Source organism: Elephantulus edwardii, unplaced genomic scaffold (assembly GCF_000299155.1).
Source record: "Elephantulus edwardii isolate Elephantulus edwardi_28Jun2011 unplaced genomic scaffold, EleEdw1.0 scaffold00002, whole genome shotgun sequence".
NCBI lineage: Eukaryota > Metazoa > Chordata > Mammalia > Macroscelidea > Macroscelididae > Elephantulus > Elephantulus edwardii.
Genome location: NW_006399752.1, coordinates 9,681,591 through 9,694,891, shown reverse-complemented (window position 1 = coordinate 9,694,891; position 13,301 = coordinate 9,681,591). Strand labels below are relative to the sequence as shown.

Genomic DNA, 13,301 nt, shown 5'->3' with positions numbered 1-13,301 from the left:
GACCAAACTGTGCAGCTCTGCAACTGCATCCTGGCCGATCCTCACCCTTCTGCCCCCAACCCTCACCTCCTTGTACCCCCAATATGTTTTTCCCAATAAAAAAAATAAAAAGAAGGACATCATGCTTGGGAGGGTAGAGGGACAGTGCAGGAGAGGAAGACCCTCAATGAGATGGACTGATTCAGTGACTAGGGTAATGGGGTAGATGTGTCAGAGACAATAAGCTTGGCACAGGATTGAGCAGTGTTCAGAGCTATTGTACATGGTTGTTATGAATCGCAAGCAACTCAATGGCACATAGCGACAACAACATTGTATATATTTGAAATGTGTGGAAAATACTTTCTATCACCAACAAAAATGACCTAATTTACCAAACCACCACTACTACTTACCAACAACTACTTAAAACAAGCAATATTTATGTAATAAAACCATTGTTAAAAGTATATAACAAAAAGAAAACTTACCACAATGCTTTGAATGTTGCAAAGTTGCATCAGTTTTCATGGTCTCACACAATTCAAAGTACTGAATACACTGTTGAACTGCAGTATTTATCTGACAAAATAATAATAGTTTGTTAATTACAGAAAGTTAAAGCCTAAAATTACTAAAAGAAATTAGCCAATATCATAAAAATGCTTTGCAAAAATATTTATGAGAAGTAAAACTATTTTGAAAGTACCTTTCAGGTCACTGAAGCTCAATTTCCCCAGTCACATTTTAAGTGGGGCACTATTCTGGAGAACACTAGGAAAATATTTGTGGACTAAAGACAATGTTCTACATGCTACTTTGGTGAGGAGAAATGAGGGTTCTTAAAAAGTGTGCAAGAGCTCTAGTGGCTTCAGCTGTAGAAAACTGCAGTGCTACTTGAAAAGCTTGAAAGAAGTCACCGAAGGTGCAACCATTGATCTCTCCCTGACCAGAGCAAAGAAGAAGGAAGAAAAGCAAAGGTCTACTGACACAATTAACTGACTAGATAAAAAATGAAGAAGCAAAATTAATGACCTAATTGAACAACGTCATAAAATAGAAAAAGAAAAACAATCTAGCCCAACAGCCTCTAGAAGAAAGGAAATTACTGAAGCCAATGAGGTAAAAAACAGAAAAACAACTAAAACCATCAATAAGATCAGGAGCTAGTTTTTCAAAAGGGCCAATAAAGTTGACAAAGAAAAAAAAAGAAAAGACACAAATAATGTGATTAAGGAATGACAGAGGTGATATCACAACAGAATTAGAGGAAATTAAATCTATAATATAAGAATATTACAAAAAGCTATACTCTGCTAAATTTGAAAACATAAAAGGTAAATGGACAAATTCCTTCGTTCTCATGCCCTACCCAGACTGACAGGTATAGAACACTTGAACAGACCTATCACAAAATAACAAATTCAGCAGGTCATACAAAGACTCCCGTACAAAAAAAGTCCTGGACCAGATGACTTCACAGTTGAATTCTACCAAACATTCAGAGAAGATTTATCACCAATTCCACTTATATTATTTCTTACCAAGATATATCACCAATTCTATTGAAATTATTTCTAAAATATAAGAAAAAGATGGAATACTCCCAGAGATATCCTATAAAGCAAGCATAACCTTAATAGCAAAACCAGGCAAAAATATTACCAAAAAGAAAACTATAGACCAAAAATATCTCTCATGAACATAGATATCAAAATCCTAACCAACAGAATCAAAAAGCATATTAAAAAAAAAAAACAACCTCTTGCTCTCCGAGACTATGGCGCTTAACAAGAATCACTCGTAAGGCGGCGGAGTGATCGTCAACAACACTGAGAGCATCCTGATGTCCTATGACCATGTGGAACTTACCTTCAATGACATGAAAAATGTGCCAGAAGCCTTCAAAGGGACCAAGAAAGGCCCCGTCTACCTGACCCCATACCGGGTCATCTTTCTGTCCAAGGGGAAGGATGCCATGCAGTCCTTCATGATGCCCTTCTATCTGATGAAGGACTGTGAGATCAAGCAGCCGGTGTTCGGTGCCAGCTACATAAAGGGGACCGTGAAGGCCGAAGCTGGAGGTAGCTGGGAAGGCTCTGCTTCCTACAGACTGACCTTTTCAGCAGGAGGCGCCATTGAGTTAGGACAGCGAATGCTACAGGTGGCCTTTCAAGCCTCCCGAGGTGAAGTCCCCAATGGAGCCTATGGGTACTCTTACGTGCCCAGCGGGGGCGATGTCTTTCCCCCGCCTGTCGCCAATGGAATGTACCCCTGCCCTCCTGGCTACCCCTATCCACCGCCCCCACCTGACTTCTATCCAGGCGCTCCTATGATGGACGGGGCCATGGGGTACGTGCAGCCCCCACCACCGCCCTACCCCGGACCCATTGAGGCCCCAGTCAGCGGCCCTGACGTCCCCTCCACCCCTGCAGCCGAAGCCAAGGCCGCAGAAGCAGCTGCCAGCGCCTACTACAACCCGGGCAACCCACACAACGTCTACATGCCCACGAACCAGCCTCCACCACCTCCATACTACCCCCCTGAAGACAAGAAGACTCAGTAGACCTTCTCACAACACCCAGCCTCCCACAGCTCCCCTTCCCTGGGGCCAGGTCTGGGGATGGGGCGGCATGGGAAGGGCCCTGTTCTTCCTCTCAGTTGGATGATAAACAGAAGTGCATAGTGTTGTCTGTGAGGAGTCGTCTCCAGTTTCCCACGTTAGCCCAGAGCCCACGGACACTGTCAGCTGAGCTTCTTTCTCCATCTCTTGGGCTTGCCTCAGGAACTTGGGGTGTCCCCACTACTTCCTGTTTCTCTCAAGTAGCTTCTTCCCAGGGAGCAACTCTGGTCACCTTCTCCACTTCAGTCCACTTTTCTCTTGGTAGCCACTTCCTGCCCGCTGCCTCTCACCTCCTGAGCTTGATGGGCCAGCACTGCCCTGTGTCTTCCAGGCCTGCAGGGGACTCTAGCTTCTTCCCCACGGGGCCGTTAAGCCAGACCCACATTCCTTCCACTGCCCTGTCACTTCCCAGAGAAGCTGAAGTCCCACCCCGTGTCTGCCTGTTGACCCACATTCCGTTCCCAGCCTAGGCCAGGCCCTGGTCACTTTGGTACTTTCTTTCCCATCCTTGGTCACCCTGGTCACTCCAACTTATAGAGTGTTTTACAGGGAGCTCTGGGACTTGGGTGGCATCAGCCCCAGGCCTTGGCGCTGGTAGGAGGGCCTGCAGCTCCCTGGGTCAAGAGACTGGAATCTTTCTCTTGCCTTTTCTCATCTCTCTTCCTCTGGAAGGGGCATCAGGGACTGGAAGTGGGGTGCATGTCCACCCTCCATGTCCCGGGGGGCCCCACCTGCCCCCTCCCTGTTTACTTCCTGCCTGGTTGATGGCACCCAAATGCCTAATGCACTAAAATTTGCTCTCATGCGCTCCTGGTCTGGCCCTGATGGGAGAAGATGGTTATTTAAAGAGAACTCCTATTTATTTGACAAAAATCCAGTTCATATATTAACGTGAAATAAACCCTGTTTGCACCTTGATTTATTTGCCGAAAATGTGAAGCAGTAAAAATTAAATGACTATTAAAAAAAAAAAAAACCTCTTTATGACCAAGTGGGATTCATAAGAGGTATACAAGGATAATTCAACATAAGAAAAACAATCAATGTAATTCACCACATTAACAAAACAAGTAACAAGAACCATGTGATACTATCAATTGATATAGAAAAGGCATTTGACGAAATCTAACAAACTACATAAACCTCAATTTTCATGACTCTGAGAAGAGGAAAAGTAGATGGTACCCAACTACCACTGCTAATTCTTCACAATGGGATTATGGTAAGATACGAGGCAGAATGGGGATGATGTGGAACAAAACATAAAAATGGTCAGGCTTACGGATCCAATAAAGATGGTCAAACTTTCAAGACAATGACCCTCAGTCATTCTTCTAACCTGGAATAAAACATCATTGGCTCAACTGTCAGTTGAACAACAGATAGACCTATAAGGCAACCTATGACACCAGGGAAATCCAAACTCTTTAAAATAAGCAACTATAAAAGATCAAAACAGCATCATTTGGCCAAACATTAAGCCTTGAGGGTGAGAGCATGTAAGACAGAGGATTAACAGAAATGAGAAGTATAAAGAGAAAGTGGAGCAAGTACAATTACATTGTGGGTGTTGGATATAATGTTGTAAAATGTGTATGAATGGCTAAATTAAAAACCAATCTGCTTTGTTAAGTGTCACTCAAATTATGACACAAATAAAGCAAATCAATCTAAGAAAACATGTGTGAACCAACAAAGATAATCTTCTTATAAGCTTGGTGTCAGAACAAAATATACGTATTTTATATTTTAGAAGATGTATAACTCTCTAAGTTCCATTATTCTGTAATCTTCTTTCCCACATATTATTGTTATAGGCTGTGGAATCAGAATCAACTAAAAGCTGAGCCTGTAGTTGATTTTCATGGGTTGTAAATCACACAAGAGGGGATTTTCCAGCTTTCTTTTCCAGAGTATCTGGGGGATTCATACTGCCTGACTTTAGAGTTGCCAGTATAACCCCTTATCCACTGGCCACCAGAGCTCCCTTCTTTCCCAGCTGCTGTGAAGTCAACTACAACTCCATGAATAGCACTGAGAGACAAGAAACAGCACCTCTGAACCTTGCTCTATGATGCACCATTCTCACACTTTCTGGCATGCTCAAGTCCACTGTTATATCAATGTGTGAATTCATCTTTCTTAGAACTTACCCTCCTTCTCTGATCCTCCACCTATCCCAGCATGATATATTTTGATAAGGACAAGCCTCTCTAGACAACTGCCCAAAGTATGTAAGATGAAGTTTTATAGCCCTAATCTCTGTGGAGAAAACTGCCTGAACTCCTTCCAAGACAGATTTCCTTGTTCTTTTGGCAACTCCTTCAGTATTCAGTACTCTACTCTTCTCCAACACCACAACTCAAAGACATTGATTCTACTTCTGTCATTTAAATTTATTATCCAACTATCACATGTATATGAAGTAAGTAAATGAAAAAAAAACATGGCTTAGATTGGGCACACTTCAGTCTTTAAACTGACACTGTTGCTCTTTAGAACTTTGGAAAGATCCTTGACATCATCTAGGCAGAAAAATATGATAAGGTTGTATTTCTATATCATCAGAGAATTCCAATATAGAAGAGAAATGAAATCTCTAGTAAAGGGTGGTGGACCTCAAGAAGCACCAGCAGCTAGGACTGAAGTAGGGGAAAGGACAAGGCGTTACAAGGGATAGAGTAAAAGTGTTCTACATAGAAAGACTGCAGCCTTCAGTAAGGATTGAAGCTCAACATCAAGAAAACAAAGATTCTCACCACTGGGCCAATTGGCAGCATTAGTATGGATGGTGAAGAGATTGCTATAGTTAACAGTTTTAGTTTACTTGGCTCCACAGTCAACACTCTTGGTAACAGCAGCCAGGAAATCAGGAGACGAATTACACTGGGAAAGTCAGCTGTGAGGGACCTCTCGAGAGCACTGAAGAGCAATGACATCACGCTAGAGACTAAAGTGCGCCTGATCCGGGCTATAGTCTTTGTAATTATGTGCTATGCATCAGAGAGTTGGACAGTGAATAGGGATGATAGAAAGAGAATTGATGCCTTTGAGCTGTGGTGCTGCAGAAGAATGTTGGATATACAATGGACTGCTAGGAGAACAAACAGATTCATCCTGGAGAAGGTGAAGCCGGAATGCTCCTTGGAGTCAAGGATTCTGAAGCTTCGTCTGACATACTTTGGGCATGTTACAAGGAGGGACTGGTCCTTGGAGAGGCACATCATGTTTGGGAGAGTGGAGGGACGGCGCAGGTGAGGAAGACCTTCAATGAGATGGATCAATTCTGTAACTGGAATGGGGAATGAGTGTGTTTGAGACAGTGAGGTTGGCACAGGATAGAACGGCATTTAGAGCTCTTGTACATAGGGTCGCTGTGAGTCGCAAGTGACTCGATGGCACATAACAAAAACAACAAAGAAAGAGAAAAGCTCATAATTGTGATGTCAAAGAATTGGTAAATTCCTCAGTCTCATTCAATTAATTACCTCCATTATATGCACTTCAAAACTAAGCATCCAAATTAAGACAGACTAGGAAGAAGGACTGGCAATCCACCTTGTTTGCTGAAACTGAAGAAGACTTGAAGCTCCTGCTGCAGAAGGTCATGGACTGTAGTCTTTAATCTGGATTGAAGCTCATCATCAAGAAGACAAAGATTCTCACCACAGGGACATTTGGTAGCACCATGATAGATGGAAAACAAAACAAGATTGTTAACAATTACAGCCTGGACAGGATAAAATAGATGAATAGGACCTTCTAAGAATCAAATCCCTATGCATTTAAAAAAAATTTCTACAATAGGGTAAAAAGGAAAGCCACAGACTAGGAAATAATATTTGATAATGATATGTCTGATAAAGTTCTTATACCAAGAATTGATAGAATACTTAAACCCCACAACAAGATAAGGTAAACAACCCAATCACAAAATGGGCACAGGGTATAAAGAGACACTTCACCAAAGACCACATTCAGATGGCAAACAAACACATGAAGAAATGTTCAAAATCCCTAACTCTAAGAGAGATGCAAATCAAAACAACTATGGGATATTGTTTCACCTCAGTAGCAAAATTGAACAGAGTAGCAAACAATAAATGCTGGTGAGGTTGTGGAAAAACTGGGACCCTTATACACTGCTGGTGAGAGTGTAAAATGTTGCAACCACTCTGGAAGGCCATATGGTGTTTTCTCTAAAAGCTGGAAATAGAAATACAATTTGACCTAGCAATTTCTGTACTGGGAATATACTCTAAAGAAACCAGAACTGCCACCCAAGCTGATACATGCACACCCATGTTTACTGCGGCTTTGTTCACAATAGCAAGGAGTTGGAAACAAACCAGGTGCCCATCAAGAAACGAATGGATAGGAAAGCTGTGGTATATTCACACAATGGAATATTACGCTGCATTGAAAAACAAGGAACTCATGAAATATTGTACAAAATGGGTGGCCTTGAGGACAATATGGTGAGTGAAATTTCTCCATCACAATACTATATAATGCCACTGTTATAAAACAGTACTGACATCAGGGTTGGAGAGAAACTGAAAAAAAAGAGGGGATAAAAAAATATACACGGCAATGAAACAGATGAGGGAGAGAACTGCTTAAAAGTAATATATGATTAGGTATTATCTGCATGGCAACAGTCCAGAACAAGAGCTGCATAGTAAAGTGAAACGGGGGCAGAGGTGAGGCATTGTATACTAATGAATTTTTTTCTTTTCAAAGAGAAAATCAAACTGGCGTGTAGGTGTTGGCAGGGAGGAAAATGTGGAACAAAGAATTGAACAGAAATCTATGTTCTTTATAAACTTTTATTAAAATCTCAACTAAAGAAAGCAATCTTGAAACAAAAAGGCACCAGATTAAGACTATATGCAAGAATTAGTTAACAAAATGTTTCATATATTAAAAAAATATATATCTAATTACAACTTGTCTGGATACACAATCAACACTCTTAACACCAGCAGTCTCAAGAAATCGAAGGACAAATTTCATTGGGAAAATCTGAGGTCAGTGACCTCTCCAGAGTGTTGAAAAGCAACAATTTCTGTCTAGAGACTAAGGTGCGACTAATACAGGCCATGGTCTTCTCAATTACTTGTTATGCTTCAGAGAGTTGGACAACGACAATGAGGTGCTTAAGAAGAGTCTTGACCATACCATGGACTGCCAAGAAAAAAAACATATCTGTCTCGGAGAGGGTGAAACCAAGACTCTCCTTGGAGGTTGGAATCTGAAGCTCTGCTTCACTTATTTTGGCCACATGGCCAGGAGAGAGCAGTCCTTGGAGACCATTATGCTTGGAAGGGTGGACAGACAGCACAGGAGAGGAAGACCCCAGATGAGATGGATTGATACAGTAACTGGGGCAATGGGGGTTGATCTGTCAGAATTGGTGAGACTGGCTCAGGACAGGGAAGCATTCAGAGCTGCTGTACATAGGGTCGCTATGGGTTGCAAGTGACTCAACAGCACATAACAACAACCACAACAACAACATTATATGGATAAAAGGAGTTAACACAGCAGACCTTAAGATTGCGATCCTTAGAAAGTCTTGCTTACTAGGTTGATCATTAGCAAGCACATGAGAACTTAGATTTCAGAATTAGTCCAACCAGGAGGACTCTCAGAAGAGACAAGGATGAGTTATTATACTTAATCTGCTAGTTCGAACCATTTGATTTGCAGTGAACACCGGTTTTCCTTCTAGGACTCTACGATTTTGTCATGTGGTAGGTAGAGATTGACTATACGACCAGCCTGCAATAAAAATGTGGGGCACTGAGTTTCTAATGACCTGCCCTGGTAGACACTATCTCACACGTGTTAATACAACTCATTGCTGGAAAAACTAAGCACACCTTCCTGTGTGAGTGCTCGAGGAGAAAAAAGATGGGAATTTCCAATTTGTTTCCTCCAGCCTTCACTCCTCTGTACCTTTTTCCTTACTGATTTTGCTTTGTATCCTTTTGCTATAATAAATCATGCAGCATGAGTATATACTTCTTGCCATTGTTTTGTATACCACGTTTGAATCAACTCACAGCAAGTATACAGAGGCCGTAAATCACATGGGAAGAGACTGCCCATCTTCTTCAGAGCAGCTAGCTGTTTCGTGCCTTTGAGTTGGTGGCAAAACTCCTTACCACTAAACCACCAGAGCTCCCCCAATAGAATCTTAGTCCTAAGAATCATCCTTGCAAATCACAATTAGTGTCCATCTCCAAATGTATTCGTTAAATCAAACTTTTGAGGTCTTCTTGAGAGATCTGCACAGCAAACTCAAAAAGATCAAACTTAAAGCCATTCTTTTTCCCTATTAATGTTTTTCTCCTCATGTGTTAACTATCTCAAATATAAAATTACTCAATTACCTGAGCCTTCATAAGCAAAAATGGTTTAAAATGGTTTTAATGGTGTGGCACGGTTTTAATGGTGTGGCATTCATTATCAAAAAGAACATTTTAAAATCTATGCTGAAAAGGCAATGCTATGAACAATTTTTGTTGTTGTTATGTGAAGTCCAACCTTCACTGAAGAAAAAAAAATAAGGTCCCCAGAATTCAAAGAAGTTTCAATTAAAGCATTTCTGGAAAGAGATGCAACCACAAAATTGTGTTCACCAGTCTTTGCCTGGAAATGTAGAAGATAGCTACCTGGCCAACAGACTGGAAGAGATCAATATCTGTTCCCATTACCAAAAGAAATGATCAAAAGGAATGCAGATATTATTGAATAATATCATTACTATCTATGCAAGTAAAATCTTCCTGAAGATTATTTTTTAAATAGCTGCAAGAGGATATCTACAGAGAACTGCCAGAAACGCAAGCCAGATTCAGAAGAGACCATCACACAAGGGTTATCAGCGCAGATGTCAGGTGGATCTTGGCTGAAAGCAAAGAATACCAGAAAGACATTTATTTGTGATATATTCATTATGACCTTGCATATCATTAACAAAGTATAGCTAATGACTGGAAATTCTAGAACACTTAATTGTGGTAGTGTGTAACCTATACGTAAACCAAGCAGCAATTGTCTGAATGGAACATAGTTTTAAATGAGGAAAGATGTACATCATGGTATTACCCTTTTCTTTTATCTTTGTTTTTTTATTTTACTTTATTTGTATTTTTGGGTTTTTTGTATTTTATTTTTTAACATAGTTTTAATGAGCATTTATAGAGATTTTGGATTTCCATTCATTCATTGCTGCACTTCTCTCCCCTCTAGCCCTCCCCCCCCCAGTTCGCACCTCTCTTTCAAAAGTCACAGAAATACTCCTTCCCTGGTACACAATCCCCCCGCACCCCTCCCACCACCCCAAGTACATTCCACTATGCAACCTTAATTGTGGACTCTTGTGATAACCATAATACCCTATCAAAAATCGCTTTTAAATTATTCACTCCCTCATCTGTTTCAGTGCAGTATACACAATTTATCCAGTTTTTCTCAGTCTTACCCCCACCCTGATACCAGTCCCATTTTACAGCAGTGGCACCATGCAATATTTGTCCTTTTGCGGCTGAGATATTTCACTCAGCATAATGTCCTCAAGGGTCACCCATTTTGAATAATATTGCATGAGTTCCTTGTTTTTCAATGCAGCGTAGTATTCCATTGTGTGAATATACCACAGCTTCTCTATCCATTCATTTGTTGATGGGCACCTGGGTTGTTTCCAAATCCTTGCTATTGTAAACAGAGCCGTGATAAACATGGGTGTGCATGGTATTACCCTTTTTCCATACTTATTCAATCTGTATGCTGAGAAAATAATTCAAGAAGCTGGACCACAGGAAGAATATGATATTAGGATTGGAGGAAAACTCATTAATAATCTGTGCTAAGCAGGTGACACAATTGCTTGCAGAAAGGGAAGAAGAATTAAACAACTTACAGAGATTAAAGAATACAGTCTTCAATATGGGTTCGTGTCAATATCAAGAAAACTAAAAATCATCACCACTGGACCAAAAGGCAACATCACAAAAGACAGAGAAAAGGCTTAATTTGCCAATTACTTTATTTCACTTAGACTCACAATCAACAAGCATGGTGTCATCATGATTGTTGTTAGATACCTTCAAGTCAAGTACAACACACAGCAACTCTATGAACACCAGAGCTGAATCCTTTCCTATCCTCATCATCTCTGAAACATCTGAGCCCATTGGTGCACTCACTGTGTCAATCCATCTCATTGTGGGTCTTCCTCTCTTCCACCAACACTCCACCTTTCCAATACTGATACCCCTTTCCAATGATAAACTCTTCTATCAACATATCCAAAGTATGAGAGAGGAAGATTTTTCCAAGGAGTACTCTACTCTGGCTGTACCTTTTCCAAGACACATTTCATTGCTCTTTTGGCAGTCCACTGGCTATTCAGTACTCTTCTACAACACAATATTCAAACACTGAAAGGTTTCAATTATTCTTCTTCTATCATCCTTATTAATTGTCCAGCTCTCAGAAGCATAGCAAGTAACTGAAAAGACTATGGCCTGAATTAGGCACACTTTAGTTTTCAAACTGACATCACCGCTCTTCAGGACTTTTGGAAAACTCTCTAACAGAGCTGCCCAAAGCAAAACATTTCCTAATATCCTGATTGCTGGTATTGAGGAAGTTGTGATCCAAGTAATATAAAATCAGTGAAAGTTTCATTTTTTTTCTCCAGCTATCATAATGTTGCCTAATGGCCTAGTAGTAAGGACTTTTGCTTTCTTCATTTTGTGATGTAATCCTAATGAAGGCTGTACTCATCGATTCTCTGTGGTGAGCAAGGGGGGAAAAAAGAAAGTTGCATTGGGGAATTCTGCTGTCAAGGACCTATCTAAAGTTCTAAAGAGTAAGAATGACAGTTTAAAGACTAAGGTGCATCTGATCCAAGTCATAGTCTCTTTAATTGCTTCTCATGCATGTGAAAGTTGGACAGTGAATAAAAAAGACTGAAGAAGAAGTGGTGCCTTTGCATTGTGGTAATGGTAAAGAGTACTGAATATCCCACAGAATGCCCAAACAACAAAGAAATCTATCTTAAAGTAAGTGCAACCAAAGTGTTCCTTATAGACAAGGATGATAAAACGGGGTCTTGTCTGATCTGGGAACATTGTCAGGAGGGCCTAGTCCCTGGACAGAGATATCACTGTGGGAAAGGTAGAAGGTCAGCAGAAGAGAGGAAGATCATCAAGGAGATGGACTGACAATGACTACCACAATGTTCTTGAGTAGATCAGAGATTCTGAGGAAGACACAAGAAAGGGCAAGGTTTAGATCTGTTATTAATAGCATCACCATGAGTTGGAGCTGACTAGATGGCACTCAACAACCACAACGTAAATATATAAATAGGCTTACACACACTTAAAGGGAGGAAATCAAACCAAGACAGAAAATGTACTACCTAAAGCCACCAGAGGCTCAGAGTAGAAAGATAGGCAATCTTACCCTACGTAATTTACAGCTTCTAAAATCCTACTAGAGGACTAGCTATGAGTTAATTTTAACTTGATCGCAATGAGTTTAATCTTTCTAAGTTGAAAGTCCTTCAGCTTGGACTTGTAAAATGATGAAATTAAATAAAACTTAATCTAAAAAAATTTTTAAAATAGGCCTAAGAAAACTTTGCCAACAATATTACAACACACACACATACACACACACGCATACTCTACTTTTGCATAAATAAGGTAATATATCTTAAGTCTACAATTTATAAATTTTAAAAGTGGAAGAATGAAGAATGAAAAATAGGTAACTCTTAAAATTCCCAAAATAATTTTGAATACATTTTTTTTGTAACCGATTGGAAGAGAAATAGCTCAGAAGTAAAATAAATATATGGTCACCTTGTTAATGTGGTAGGATTTTTCAAAAATACTCAGAACTTGCTAACAACTTTTTCAGTACCAGTAATGTGGTTAACTGCCTTTGAAAACCCACTGGAGAGTCAGCTAAGGGGTGGTTATGAGTCAATGAAACACAACAACAACTACAACATGTTAAATTCCTTGCTAGACTATTTCCTCTAGCAGGCCAAGAGTTTCACGGGACAAAGTTGAGGGAGTCTCCTCACATTAAGATTCAATTCCGCCTTTGAAAACCCCAATGTCGAGTTGCCATGTATTTGAATTGTCTCAGCAGCAGTGAATCTGGCTGCTTTGACAAGGAAAACAAAGAGGTCTCTTAATTCACACTGGCTATTTTCTATAAAAATTGACACTACATACATAAATTATTTGATATATTAATGGTCCTCAGAGAAAATGGTTCCTGTCACAAAGATAAAAGAGAGAAAACAGAACTAGAATGCTGCACACAACTGCCACTAAGCACATTAATTAAAATTGATTTAAGTTCAAAATCTAGTCTTCCAGTCATATAAGCCATATTTTATGCACTCAGTAGTGGCTGCCTGATTGGACAATGTCTTCCCACATCACAGAAAGTTCTCAGCACTGAGAAGCTAAAGGAAATAACCTGTTATTGTTGCTGTTATGTGCCATCGAGTCACTTGCGACTCATAGCGACCCTATGTACAACAGCCCTAAACTCCACTCTGTCTGGTGCCAATCGCACCGTCTCTGACACTCCCATCCCAATTATCCCAGTCACTGAATCAATCCACCTCATAGAGGGCCTTCCTCTCCTGCGCTGTCCCTCC

The 13,301-nt window shown here is 40.4% G+C and overlaps 1 protein-coding gene and 1 pseudogene across 1 annotated transcript in view; one reads left to right on the top strand and one right to left on the bottom strand.

Moving 5' to 3' along the window:
- TBC1D32 (TBC1 domain family, member 32) overlaps nucleotides 1–13,301 on the bottom strand; it is a 319,433-nt gene that overhangs the window by 253,283 nt on the left and 52,849 nt on the right. Inside the window, exon 11 of the mRNA XM_006878990.1 lies at nucleotides 471–561. Within this exon, the coding sequence (XP_006879052.1) occupies nucleotides 471–561 (91 nt within the window). The remainder of the gene's footprint in view (nucleotides 1–470; nucleotides 562–13,301) is intronic.
- Nucleotides 1,760–2,545, top strand: LOC102844518 (annotated as a pseudogene).